Source organism: Rattus norvegicus, chromosome 2, assembly GCF_036323735.1.
Source record: "Rattus norvegicus strain BN/NHsdMcwi chromosome 2, GRCr8, whole genome shotgun sequence".
Classification (NCBI taxonomy): Eukaryota; Metazoa; Chordata; class Mammalia; order Rodentia; family Muridae; genus Rattus; species Rattus norvegicus.
In genome coordinates, this window is record NC_086020.1 from 56,019,715 (window position 1) to 56,034,455 (window position 14,741).

Sequence of the window (14,741 nt, forward strand, 5' to 3'; positions counted from 1 at the left end):
AGGAGGGCATCTGTTAGGAGGGCATCTGTTAGGAGGGGATCTGTTAGGAGGGGATCTGTTAGGAGGGGATCTGTTAGGAGGGGATCTGTTAGGAGGGGATCTGTTAGGAGGGGATCTGTTAGGAGGGGATCTGTTAGGAGGGGATCTTTTAGGAGGGCATCTGTTAGGAGGGGATCTGTTAGGAGGGGATCTGTTAGGAGGGGAGCTCTGTGTTGCTTGCTTCACCCTAACTATCGGACAGTAGCTCATTTGCTCCTGAAATACCTGTATATTTAGGCAAGAAAGGCCTCAGCTGGCAGCATGGAGTGTAGTTTGAGAACGGAAGTGGTGGGTGAGAAGGCAAGCTTCTCTACTCTTGTGTTCTATACAAATCTGTGTGAAGTATGTTTGTGCATGTGTGCATGTCTCAGTGTGTATGCATGCATAGCTGCCTAATGCAAAGAGTAAATAGAGTGATCGTTACTACGCGGTGAATTTCCTAGTTTATCTTGTTCTTTGTATATGAACAGCTTTGTTGGGTGGAGATATGGCCTGGGCATCTTTTTTTTTCTTTTTTTCGGAGCTGGGGACCGAACCCAGGGCCTTGCACTTGCTAGGCAAGCGCTCTACCACTGAGCTAAGTCCCCAACCCCTGGGTGGAGATATGGTAAGCCTTCTTCCTTTGCAGCAGTGCGGGCAGTGACATTTTGAATAGTACAACCTTTTGACAGCTGTTTTCCTCGTAGGATCTTAACATCCCTGGCCCCATGTGGCCCCTGCCACTAATTCCTTAAACACATGTGACAGTTGAACAAAAAGACCTCCATGAATTTCCATAAATGATTACTATATTGTAATAACTGCTTCTAGTTTCTTTAGGCAGAGCATAACATGTGAGTTAAGGACATTTGGCTAACACAACAAACTTCCATCAGTACCTAGGCCAGGCGGGGATTGGTGACTAAACCATTGCTTGCTTTAGAAAGTAAATGTTTTTCTTTTCTTTTTTTTTTTTTTTTTTTTGGTTCTTTTTTTTTCGGAGCTGGGGACCGAACCCAGGGCCTTGCGCTTCCTAGGTAAGCGCTCTACCACTGAGCTAAATCCCCAGCCCCGAAAGTAAATGTTTTATAGTGACAGCCATGGTCATCTGCTTATGTCACGTCAATGGCTGATTTATGATACAATGGTAGAGCTAAGTAGTCGTGACAGAAACTATACTGTTCACAAAATCTAAAATACGCACTAGATGGGCTATCAGCGTGTCATCCTTTGCTCTAGAGACCAAAGCCCTCCAAGGGCCTTAAAAGCTGCAGAGATGTTTGAAACATTAAACATCTCAGAACTAAGGCCTCTCTGTGCTCCTAGAATTCCCTGTCCTCCTGCCCCCTCCTCTCTTCTTTTCTCCTCCCCCACCCCTTTCTCTTCTGTGTTCTTTCTTCCCTACTCACAGTCCTCTGTCTTAGGAGTTTTCTAGTTCCCATTGCTGAAATGATGAATGGACTAAAGTGAGAATGGTGACTACTTGCGTTTCTGGGGAGAGCTTGTTTTTACAGCCCCTGCACACCGTGCTGTTACTTCCTGTTCCCTCTCAGCATATCTTCCATGCTTAGCTCTCTTTGCAGAAGTCTCATGGAGCAGGGAGGACAACTGGAGTGGATAGAAACTGTGATATTAGTGTCTTTTAAGTGCTGACATTTTCTATGGGCTTAAAAGAATTAGAACACACACACACACACACACACACACACACACATGGGCTTAAAAGAATTAGAACACACATACACACACACACACACACACACACACACACACACACACACACACACACACACACCCCAAACCCAAACACCAGCTCAGGCCAGTTGTTGTAACTATTGTGGCATAGTCAGGAGGCAGAGGCATACATTTCTTAGTTTAAGGCCAACCTGGGCTACAATAATTCTAAGCCAGCCAGGGCTGCAGAGTGAGACCCTGTCGAAAAACGACCCCAAAAAAGCAAACCTACTTTGATTTCCAAGTTCAGAAGAAAGGACACAGAAGGACTGGAGGAAAATTAAGTAAGACATTGTTGATGTAGTTGTAGAAGGACTGTGGCCTTGTCAGGGCTACGTTACATACTATACTACCTTGGGAGGATTGATGCCAGGAAGCTTGGGACTGACTGGTCCTGTAGCTGCTCTTTGCTTTTGCTTTGTAAAAGCAGAGCAAGTCATGCCAATTTTATAGGACTTTGAGTACTACCAACCATTGTATGTTAAATAATTCTATTATCTCTCTCCATTTCAAAAAGTCATAAAACACACATTAAAAAGATAAAAAATAACCCATAATATTCTTTTTTATTTATTATACTTATATTACACTGTAACTGTTCAGACAACCCATAATATTCTTAAGAAATGAAAGAGGTGGGTTGGGGATTTAGCTCAGTGGTAGAGCACTTGCCTAGCAAGCGGAAGGCCCTGGGTTCGGTCCCCAGCTCCGAAAAAAAGAAAAAAGAAAAAAAAAAAGAAAAAAAAAAAGAAATGAAAGAGTTCCTCTGAGGTCAGTCAAGTGGTATCGCGGCTAGTGTGGAACCATCAGCAAAGAATAGCAGTGGGAAGACCAGGGTGTTTTAACTCACTAGAGAACATCCTCGTGCATTGAAAGATGACAAGGTAGAAAAGACAGTCCTGATATTGGGGTATGTTTTCGCTAGGAGCTCCATCCAACAGGCATGGTAAATGACTAGACTCAGGGTAAAGCGAGCTGAACAGAGCAGAGGTGTGCTGAGCAGTGTAGACAAAAGATTGGGCAGAAATGCAAGTGCTAAGGGAAACACATTTGCTACCCCTGTATTAGAAAGTGTATTGCTATAATATTTGTAAGGAAATTGTGAATGGGAGGATTACTGTGAATTCCAGAGAAGAACTAGAACTGTGAAGTTCCCAGCTTTTCCTGTTACACTGGGAACATTGTTTAGAGGTTTGGGAGTACTCACAGTCTACTAAAGAGGGAGAGCATTTGCTTTTCATGTGATACATGGTTACTGCCTTGTGGATAAGTCACAAAAACTTAGGACAGAATAGTTGTCACCGACTGTTTGATACTCTGTGTAACATTTGTGAGAGTTTTACATAAAGTATGTATACACAACCAGAAATTGGCACATTTCTGGCTTTTGAATGGCTCATGTATTTTTCCTCTGTTATCCATTTCATAAAGTCACATTTCTAATGTTCTCCTGAGATGCACTTAACATTTTTGAATATAGATTTTGTATTGTAAATTTCTGGATGTAATTTGTAATCTACGATTTGCATATTCATCTGATAGATGTCAAAGTCTTCAGAAATCACAAGGATAGATTCTCTCTTACATTTTTAAATTCTCCAGATAGGGTGAAGTGATGTCAGGACAGTGAGCTCCATTCCTAGCCCAGGTTAAATTTTAATCGTGAAATTTAATGCTTCAGATTAGACAGACGCAGCAATTTTCTAGTCATGTCCTGTTGTATGTCATCCCGTGTTTTTACTCTAGACTACTCTGTGTCTACCTTACTCCTCCAGAAATGTGGGTCCCTGTTAGGGAGCTTAGTACCCATTCCACTGCATGCACAGCGCTTGTAACAGACACTGAACAAATTCACAGTTCCAGTTTAATCAGTTATTTAGAGAGTGCTATTACAGATATTACCAGAATAACTTTGTACACATTCATTTTTACTTATTATACATGTGCATGGTGGGCACATGCCATTGTTCACATGTAGATGTCAGAGGACAGCATGAGGGATTTTGTTTTTTCTTTTCACCCTATAGGTTTTGGGGATCAAAGTCAGATCATCCAGCTTGGGGAAAGCACTGTTACTGCAGAGCTATCTTGCCAGTATGTTCCTGTTCCAATTTGATCAGGGGGCTTTTCTGATGAAAAAGGGATTGGGTTTAATTTAAGGGAAGGAGTGATTCTATTTATGTTTTGCCATTTGCATATTTTATGGATTTACCATTAAAATAAGCAGATTTATCATTAAAAATAAGACAAAGTGCATGGTCGAGGGCGAGATACCCTCTTCTGTCTCTTCTTTCTCTACCTGAGGCGTGAGTCATTAGAGCAGAAGAACTAACCCTTCCCCTCACTGGCTGCAGCACTCAGGAGAGCTTGCCCTGCATCTCCCCTGGGCCTCACAATAGAGCTGGTCCTGGTGAGCCAGCCCCAGCCTTTTGGGCATGATAGTGGGAAGCGCTGACCCTTCCCTACCCTTTGCCAGCTGTGGCATTGGGCGGGCTAGCCAGAGCAGTGCTGGAGAGCTTGTCCTAGTGGTGCTGGCTCAGGAGAGCAGGTGGACTGACCACGTCAGCTGCACACCAGGTCCAGATCCAGGGATTTGAGTTGGCTACCCCAGCATCTACCCCACCTGTAATCTGCTACAGCATGTGAAGAGTCCTGCCCTGCAGATCTAAGGCACCAGGACTTCCATGACACAGGGCAACAACAGGACATCTGAGAGGTTCCCAGTGAGCATCTAGTATTAATAATGTAGCAGAAGGCAGAGGCCTCAAAACAGACCAATGACTCATTGCAACGCACTCGTGCAAGTAAAGATGTACGGACAAAAGGGTATACTGTGAGACACACTGTGACACACTACAGTTCTCATGACAAGATTTTTTTTTTTTTAATTTTAGCTTATTTTGAGTGGAGGGTAGTTACGAAGGGATGGGGGAGATGAGAAGAATTGGACTGGATGATGTAAAATTCACAACGAATCAATGAAAAGTTAAATAAGACAAGACAGCTTGCTGTGATCATGAGGTTTATTTTTTATCTTTTTTTTATTTGGTCAAAATTATTCTGTGACATTGATGTTAATTTCTGTTGACCTACAATTTTTTGACATGTATGAAATGAATGAAAATGTAGTACTGCATATATTTAATTATCCCTCTATCAGAAGCCAAACTTAGAAGATTAAAACTGTGACTTTGTACATATTTCAGAAAAATATATTCTGTAATACAGAGGTTCTTAACCTGTGGGTCTTGACCCCTTGGGGGGGTTTGAATGACCCTTTCACAGAGGTGACATAGCAGATATTTACTATTTATAACAAGAGTAAAATTACAGTTATGTAGTATCAATGAAATAATTTTGGGCTTGGGGTCACCACACCCTGAGCAAGTGTATTACAGTCACAGCGTTTTAAGAACCGCCGCTCTAGTAGGTGTACAGAGGATGTGAGAAGTAGCCAATTGTGGTCATTACAGTAAAACCCTACATGTTTCTTGTACTGGTGGATGCTGCAGCATTGTTTAACTTGCTTTGGAAACTCCCTTTATCCCGTGTTGTGTACACCTTTGTGCAGTGTCACAGTCAGTCTTATGTAGATAGATGGTTTGGTTCTGTCCTGCTTAATTAGGAACTTCTGAAGGCATTTGCCCATTTGTGTAAATAAGCAGCTTACATGCTGGAGTAGATTTGTGGTTTAATTCCCATAACTGTATAATTTCAATAAGCGATATCTGCTTGTCTTAGTTAGGGTTCCATTGCTGTGAAGAGATGACAACTATGGCACTCTCATGAGGACAATCTTTAGTTGGTGCTAGCTTAGAGTTTCAAAGGTTCAGTCTGTTATTACAGTTGAAACCATGGCAGCCTCTAGGCAGGCATGGTGCTGGAGGAGCTGAGAATTCTACCTCTTGTCCGAAAGCAGCTAGAAGATTGGCTTCTATGTGGTTAGAAGGAGGGTCTCATTGCCCATCTCAACAGTGACACACTTCCTTTAACAAGGCCACATCTACTCCAACAAGGCCACACCTCCTAATAGTGGCACTCCCTGGGCCAAGCATGTTCAAGCCTCGATACTGCTGAACCTCTGAGCAGGTTAGGGTTTACTTTAGGGCTAGTACACCATACTAGACCTTTCAGTCAGCACTACCACTGACCAGTTTCCTGTCTCCTATATGTGCTTGTCTTAGCTGCATATTAACTTTACCTACTTAGTAAAATGTATTTTCCACATCGTATACAGTGTATTTAGATCAATTATATCATTCACTACATCTGCCCTCCAGCCCCATGTGAATCCCACTCCCTTTCACTAAAATGTATTTTAACTACAGTCAGTCCTTGTTAGTGGATACTCACTATATTCTCAGCTGAGGTCTACCCTTGTTCCAGCTGATACTACTATAATTTTTACCCTCTTTGTGGTATTGGACACTTTTTTATAGTTCTGTGCTTTCTGTTGATTATGTTATTTAAAATTACCCCTAGTTCTAGTGTTGGACTGCTCTATTAAGAGGGTGCATTGGATCACATAAAAACAATGCCTGAGGAGAGAGCACCGAAGCCGGGAGTTGACGAGAACAGATAGAGTTATATTTCAAGGTTCTGACTTAGGGCTTCACACTTGTGTGGCAGGTAATTCATCAAACAGGGTATTTTCCTAGCTCTAGAAAATACTTTGTTAATGAGAAATTATTTAAAGCTAGTCTTAACTTAAAATGTAAGCATTTGATACTTCTATTTCTTCTTATTCTTAAAAGGATTCTTAGTGGATTTAACAAAATTTTCCTGATGTGATAGTATGCCTATAATTGTTTCAAAGTTTAGTACCAGCATCAACTTAACACTAAGATTAAGTAGAATTAAAGTGCTATTTTTAAATTTCAGGGCCATGTGTATTTCTTTCTTTTCACTTTATCCCTTCATCACTGTGCTAAATTCAGGCTAGATTTTATGTTTTTCCCTAAATAGTATCAAATTTGTTCATCTCTGTTCTTGCATTCTCTACTTAGATTTTTCCAGATTTTCATATGGCAAGTTGATTTTTATTTTCAGTGATGGCCCAAATAATACTATTTCAGACAAGCCTTTTGTAGCTACTAGAACAGTGTGGGTGAATTTCCCCTGGCACTTTTAGCCTTCTGTCCTCTATATTTTCTTTACAGCAGTCATCTTTATTCAAGTACTCCTTTCATGTCTGTTTTTCTTATTAGAATGTAGGTTCTGTGTAAGTAGACATTTTGTGTCCTTCATTATTGTATGCCCAACCTGTACCTCCGAGTGTGTGTTCACTGTAGATTTGGCTGAAGAGACCAATATGCCTCTAATGAGAGAAAGCATTGCTTTGGGGCTTTCTTACATCTCAGAGGTTCAGTTCATTACCGTCATGGCAGAGAGGATGGTACCATGTAGGCAGGTTGCTGGAGCAGTAGCTGAGAGCTACCTTCTGATCCCTAGGCACAAAGAACGAACAGCAAGAGATTGAGAATGAGAACGAGAACACTATGTATGTGCAAGGGCCTTCCATGATACTTTGAATCTTCAAAGCCCACCTCCCAGTGACACATTTCTTTCAGCAAGGCCACACCCGCTCCAACAAGGCCATGCTTCCTAATCCTTCTAATATTTTCAAATAATGCCACTTTCTTGTGACTAAGCATTCAAATATATGAGCCTTTGGGAGCCATTTTTCCCATTATTTACTTATTCACTTTACATCCCAAGTGCAGCCCCCCTTCCTTCCCAGTTCCCTCCTCACATACGCTCCCTCTTCTCCTCTGAGAATGGGAGGCTGGGGGCCTCTTTATTCCAAGTAGCACAGCCATATTTTCTCAGTAAGGTTGATTTTCTCAATCAACGGCTTCCTGTTGAGTTTCTGTGCTGTGCCCTACTTCCTTTCCTTATTTTATCAGTTTGCTCCTCTATACAGTTTCAACTCTTCAGTTTCCTATTTTCAGATTCCACAAAGAGGAATCTGATAGGCTTATACTAGTTGGACCAGGTCAGAGAAATTATACAAAGTCAGCTAGACAGCGGATTGGCTTATTTGGATTGCATTTTTTCTTTGTTCTAGTTAGCTATGACTTGGGTGAAAGAACTTGTGGTTGCTTTCCCTTGAAAAAAGGAGTGGTTAAAACCCCATATTTAAGATCTACCAATAAAGAACGGTATTACTGAGTAACTGTATTGTTTCTTAGAACTGTATGATATTCAGCCTTTAAGCAAGTATGCTATAGAGAGAATCCTGTGGTGTAAAGGCATGAAGAAAGGTTTCATGTGTGTATAAAAAGTACAATGCATTTAAAAACTGAAATTTGTGATTTCTTGGGAAAATACCCAGAATTGTGCTGACATACAAAAGCTATGAAGTTAGGTGGAACTGGCATGTTGCCCACCGTCCTGTGCAGCCCAGCCACCATGCTCATGTGGACTTAATGGGCTACGGAGAAGAGAAGGAAGGAGAAATGGGAGGAAACATGTTAGTGAGAGAGGGTTGCTGCAAGAGGGCAACGGGGTGGATGTGACTGTATTTCATGCAAGAAACTCTCAAGAATAGAAAACTTGGTAAAATGATACTGACAAAAAAAAAAAAAAAACTGAGATGAATAATGCAGTGGTCTGAGTAATGAGGAGCAAGATAGCCGCACTGTGTTCTCATTGTTAGAAAGTAATTCCTGCAGCCTTTCACCTAGAATTAAAGTGTTCAGGTAGCTGTCTTCTTATTGAGGAATTCTGTGAGCTAAAGGCTATGGAGGAACTGAGCTTGGTGGAACATTCCTTTAATCCCAGCACACAGGAGTCAGAGGCAGGTGGATCTGAGTTTGAGGCCAGCCTGGTCTATGTAGTGAGTTCTAGGCCAGCCAAGGCTACATAGTAAGAACCGGTCACAAAAGCTTCTCAAAGCCCAAAAAGGCTGCAGCAGTAGTTTAGGCTTACTTATTTCTGTATGATTTGTCTGGAGTCAGAGGTTGCCACCTTCTCTGAGCTGAACATTTAACTTGTAGTTAAGCTTCGAGCACGGCAGCAGTTGTTCATTGTAACTGTAGGTTGACTGCCACACCTTTAATGACTATAAGGCAAACTTTGTAAAGCATACTCCCTCTATGTATTCTGTGCTTTGTCAAGATGGTGTGAGACTTAATGTGGAGTTTGCTGATAGCCTTGCCGGCCAGCCCACCTGAGGGATCGTCCTCTCTGTCTCCACAGTAGTGATATTTCAAAGCTTGCTGCCACGCTTGGGTGTTTACGTGAGTGCAGAGGAACTGCACTCAGGTCCTCATGTGTGTGCAGCAAGGACTTTCCCAGTGGACACCTCCCTGCCTCTGGGAGTTTGGTCTTTATGTACAGCGGACTTTCCGCAGTATAGTGGACATGTTCTGAGCTTTGGCTCATTGGGTAGATCTGTGGGTGAACCCTAGGGAGTATACTTACAAAAACTTACATGGCTGTTGAGAAGGATGCCCAGAGAGGAAATAGGACCAAATGTGGCTTAGCCTGAGGCTCTCATGTTGCACTTTTTTTCCCCTGAGTATCACAAAATTTATTTAGCAAACAGTTTCATATGGCAATTTACAAGGCCTAATTCTACATCACAGTCAAACAGTCTTTTGGGGAGGGATGTGGACACACTGCTGAACACTGGTTAGACTTTCCAAGGCATCTAACATGATGATGCTGTTTCCTCAGAAGACCACCATCCCAATTTGTTCTGTTGCCCACTGGTTGCCATATCCACACACTCATCAATCACGAGGTTCATAAAGGGATCACAGCCTCGCAGTAGTCCTTGTACACGCCTGACACCATTTAACTTCAGTGATAACTTCCTGTCCATAAACTTCAGTTCCAGAGGGTGGACTTTGCTCATGGTGACTATTCAGTGGGCTCAGAAGTGCCTGATGTTGCACTTGATGCCTTCGAATCCTCCCCCACCCTTGTAGCTGCAGCACTAACTCCTTGGGCAGTTAGCTTCTTCAGTCTTCGGCTCTCTTCTGAAATGGAGATAATAACTAAGGCTACCCGGGGTTCTGGTGAGGGTCAAGTACAGTAACGAATGTAAAGTAATAGCATTGTACCCCGTGCTCAGTGACCGTTAGCGTTTGCTAATATACAATTCACAGATCTCTTTGCTGTTTCCAAGTGCAGTGTAAAGATGAGAAATATGTTTAAGGCCCATGCAATTATGCATGTGGTATAAAGAAAAATAATTGGACTAAATAACAACCTAGGTGATTTAGGTCAGTCCCTTGAGTTGGCTTTGATGTGGTTAAGCGAGTCAGTGAGAACAGGGTGTATGGAGTTTCACTTCTGGTGTATGTACAATATCTTGTACAGTAAACTTGTTCTCCTAAGTACAAGAAATGAACTCTAGAATAGCACTAAAAAGTTAGTGGGTTAGATGGGGAGACAATTCAGTTGATAAGAATAAGCATAAGGACCTTTGACTGAATCTCCAGCTCTTGCTTAAAAGCTGTACTTGTGTACCTGCAGCATTGTTGGCTGAGACATAGTGGATCCCAGGAGCTCACTGGCCAGCTAGCCTTACAAAACCTGGATTTTTCAGGCTCAAAAGACCTATCTCAAGAAAATAACATTGAGACCAATAAAGGAAGATGCTGTCCTAATGCCTAAACACACAACCGCACACACACACACACACACACACACACACACACACACACACACACACACGTTATATGATTATAATTTATATTAGAGAATATGTATCAGTTGCAGTTATTACTGAGTACTGTGTATTGTACATACATATAAATACTAAGAAAATGAAGGGTCTGAAAAACAACAAGAATGATTTAAAAGAAGAGAGTTCGTGATAGTACATGACAGAGATTGTCAGTGATTCACAGGCCTGGGACTGCAGACCTGTTCAAGTACTTGGAAATAGGAGCAGTGATCATTAACATTGCCTAGAGAGCAGAGGGAGCAGTGCTCTCCCTCTGAAGACTTTGCATTAAGTGTACTAAGGGCAATTTTAGAGTTGCTGAGTTAGTTTTGTTGTTTGCGGCTACAGTTGAAGATATTAATTGAGTACCTGGCTATCAATCTTAAAATAGAAGGTAGTAGTATGCATTCATTATTAGTCTTGTTGCTGTGACCAAAGACTTGACAAGAAGCTACTTTAGGGAGGAAGAGCTTATTTTAGCTCCCAGTTTGATGGAATGCTGCCCATCGTTGTAGAGAAGGCATGGTGGGAATGGTTCCACTGAGGCAGGAGTGTGCGGTTGGGACTCCTCAGGTCTTATACCCTGGTGGAACACGACAAAGAGGGGAGGCAGGAAGCAGGACTGATATTTAAAATTTTTTAGGTCAGCCCACAGTGATCCATTCCCCACTGAGGTGCTATGTCGTAAAGGTTTCACAACTTTTCCAAATAGTGCCACCATCTGGACCAAGTGTCTATGCATAAGTATATGTCCCTTTAAGGGACATGACACGGTCAAACCACAGCACACTAGAAGTTATTTGCATATTTTGGGCACATTTTACCTATCTCTTAAGCTTGGCAGGTGCTTATTTATGAACAAAAATAGATATTTGACCTTTCCATGACTAAAAACAATTTGGGGAGGAAAGGGGTTATTTTGCTACATCTCCATATCACTGCTCATTGTTGAATGAAGTCTTGACAGGAACTCAAACAAGACAGGAGCCTGGGAGCAAGAGCTGTAGAGAGGCTCAGGAAGAATGCTGCTCACTGGCTGGCTGGGCCCACTTAAAGAGAAGGACCACCAGCCCAGAGTGGCCCCACCCACAACAGCCTCAATCCCTAATTTAAAAAATGCCCTACAACTTTGCCTGCTAACAGTCTGGTCTTATGGAGTCATTTTCTCAGTTCAGGTTTCCTCCTCTCAGATGAATTTAGATGTCTCAAGTTGATATAAAACTAGTCAGGATGACCGTCATCTCTGCAAGGTAGATTGCTATAGCAGAACCTAGGTGTGAAACTGGGTTGCAAGCTTTTAAGACAAATCCTTAGTAGTATATATCCTATCATTGAAGCCAATTAAAAAAGAAAGACATTTGATTTCTCAGCCCATAAATCTTTCAGATAATAATAATGATAATAATGATGATGATGACGACGACGACGATGATGATGACGACGACGATGATGATGCTGATGCTGATGATGCTAGGGTGTGTGTGTGTGTAGGTCAGAGGACAAGTTTCTAGAGTTAGTTCTCTGCTTCCACCTTTAGGTGGATCCAGGGATTGACTCAGGTGATTGACTCCTTGTGCTAGCTAAGGCTTTGGAATCTTAGAAGGCAGTTTGTAAGATCTCTTATTTATATTTTGCCCTTTTCTCTTGTTTTTTTTTTCTCCTTTCATTTCTTTAATTTACCTATGCTTTTAAAACAACATTATTAGCAATCTTTAATAGAAAGTTTTCTTAGTGATTATTTTCAAATTTACCGTGTACTCTGAAAGAGTTAAAACATGATGCTGATGTAACGTTAACAACTACAGGTATCAGGAGGCGATTCGGAAGTGGGATGAAGCACTCCAGCTAACCCCCGAGGACGCCACCCTTTATGAGATGAAGTCACAGGTAATAACGCTAAGGAATCTGACTTTTACTATGTGATTGTTCTGCGACTGTTCAGTGAGCAGCGATGGGCATTTGTCTGCGCTCTCATTCTCTTTTCTAATACAAGTGTTTTTAAAAATTTTAGCATATTACATATAGTTTTGTTTTGTGTATAAAATTAGAAATCCATTTGCTTTTGCAATGAGCTCAACTATTATTTCAACCTAACTTTAAGAAGATACAACATATAGATAAAATTACTAGTTACTTTTTAAATAGATGCAAACTTTCTACATTGTTTATAAATTAATTCTCTACTAGTATCTCTTTTTGTTTTTTCAAAATGAAAATTCATTGTGTTTTGGAAGATACTTAAAAAGTGTTATGGGTCCATTGCTTCAGCATCCCGAGCTGCTACTGAACATGTATTAGTCACTCAGTGAAGATGCCTGAGGAGACCCAGACCTAAGCCTGACTAATGGAAGAGGAAGAGGTTGAGACTGCTTTCCTGTACAAATTGCCCAGTTAATGTCACTTGATTATTAATAATTTCTACTCAAAGAGATCTTTTTAGGGGGCTCATTTCAAAATTTCAGGTGCTTTGGATAAATTAAATGTGAGAGCTTAACAGAAACAAGACTTTGGGAAGGGGCTATGTATCCGTTACTACTTCTGCACACAGGATTAAGCTCTGACTGTTATGGATGCTGGAATGAGAATGACCAGGGATGACTTGATCAACAACTTTGGTACTGTGCCAGGTTTGGGACCGGAGCCTTCATGGGGGCTTTGAGGCTGATGCAGAGATCTCTGAGGTTGGCCACTTTGGTGTTAGTTTTTACTGTGTATTTGGTTGCTGAGAAAGTGACAGTGAGCACCCACAGTAAGAATGGTGCCCAGGATACCTGGGAATCCTCATCATTTACAGTGCACACTGTCACGGGGACTCCATGGACCTTGGAACAAAGGCTATTGTACCTCCAAAAGAAGACCAAACTGAGTACTTGGAGGAAAGAATAATAAAAAAAATATTAAGAAGTAGTCTCTGTTTATTGGCTAACCTATTACTCCTTTGTAGAGGAGTATGGTAGAGAAATCAGTGATCAGTGAGACTGAAGACAAGAAAAGTCTGGTGACAAACCTTAATAGAAGTTGTTCATTCAGAAGGAGGAGGAGGAGGAAAAGGACAAGAAGGAGAGGGAAGTGAAGAAGTGGGAGTGAAGAAGAGGGAGGGTAGGAGAATGGTGTGGTGATTTGAAAGAATATGGTCCCATAGGCACCTAGGAGTGGCACTATTAGGAAGTGTGACCTTGTTGGAGTAGGTGTGGCATTGTTGGAGGAATGTGTCACTGGGGGGTAGGCTTTGAAGTCTCAAGTGCTCAAGCCAGGCCCAGTGTGATACTCCCTTTCTGCTGTCTGCTGCTCGATCCAGATGTAGAATTCTCAGCTACCTCTTCAGCACCATTTTTGCTGGCATCCTGTTGTGCTTCCTGTTTTGGTGACAGTGGACTAAATCTTGGAAATGTAAGCTAGCTCCAATTAAATGTTGTCCTTTACAAGAGTTGCTGTGATCATAGTGTCTCTTCACAACAATAGAAACCTTTAACTAAGACAAATGGTGACAAGAAAAAGAAAAGGTACATGGATCAAAAATCACTCAGCAAAACCAATCCTGTTTGGGGCAGAAATCCTGAGGATATTAGTAATGAATGTGGACAGGTCTACAAGTGCTTAGCCAATGGTTGGGAAGCACGCTTGGCAGGGAAGCACTTTTCTGTTGAAGGGCATTTGCTTGTTTTTATCCCAAGACCTGGTTTTGGTCTCTTTGAAAGCAGAGGAAAAAAAGAAAAAGGAAAAAGAATCACATTAAGTTGTATGCCTACTGTTTCTATCATGGGTACCTGAAGAAGTTAATCCCTGAGTATATGATTGTCATTACAGGGGAGGCATATTCCAAAGATCTCCCTCCAAGCAGTTCCTGTGATAAGTTGTAACAAAGCAATATTTTGAATGTTATCAAAATGAATTTGGTCAAAAATTGCTTAGAACTGTTCACTAAACTGGCAGAAGATAAAGTTTTATGAGCAGTTCTTGAAAAATATAACTTGGAAATGGTTGAAGACTCAAAACTGCAAGAACTTCCCAGAGCTGTTTAGAACTCCATCTGCTCTGGGGATGCGATGGTTGTTAGGACTGCTGTACCACAGTAAAGGGAAGCCAGAAAGACATCTACTCCGTCACCAAGAACTTGTGCTTACTTTGGCCTTTGTTAGGAATGATACGAACAGTAAAGCCTGTTGATGAGTACTATATCCAACAGTTGAGGGAATCTGAGCCACCAAGAGGGAGAGCATGGAACTTCTAGAAAATAAGAGGAAAAAAATAGGGAGAGAAGAAGACAAAATTTCTGTAAAATTATAGAAAGAACCCTTGGAAATAAAGTTGG

The 14,741-nt window shown here is 41.5% G+C and overlaps 1 protein-coding gene and 1 pseudogene across 5 annotated transcripts in view; one reads left to right on the top strand and one right to left on the bottom strand.

Annotated features, from left to right (window-relative positions):
* The window catches only part of Ttc33 (tetratricopeptide repeat domain 33), a 46,936-nt gene that overhangs the window by 12,338 nt on the left and 19,857 nt on the right, over positions 1-14,741 (top strand). For all 5 annotated transcript variants that reach the window (XM_006231994.4, NM_001106414.1, XM_006231993.5 and 2 more), the window contains exon 3: positions 12,235-12,316. In XM_006231994.4, the coding sequence (XP_006232056.1) occupies positions 12,235-12,316 (82 nt within the window). The remainder of the gene's footprint in view (positions 1-12,234; positions 12,317-14,741) is intronic.
* Positions 238-9,656, bottom strand: Snrpg-ps5 (small nuclear ribonucleoprotein polypeptide G, pseudogene 5; annotated as a pseudogene).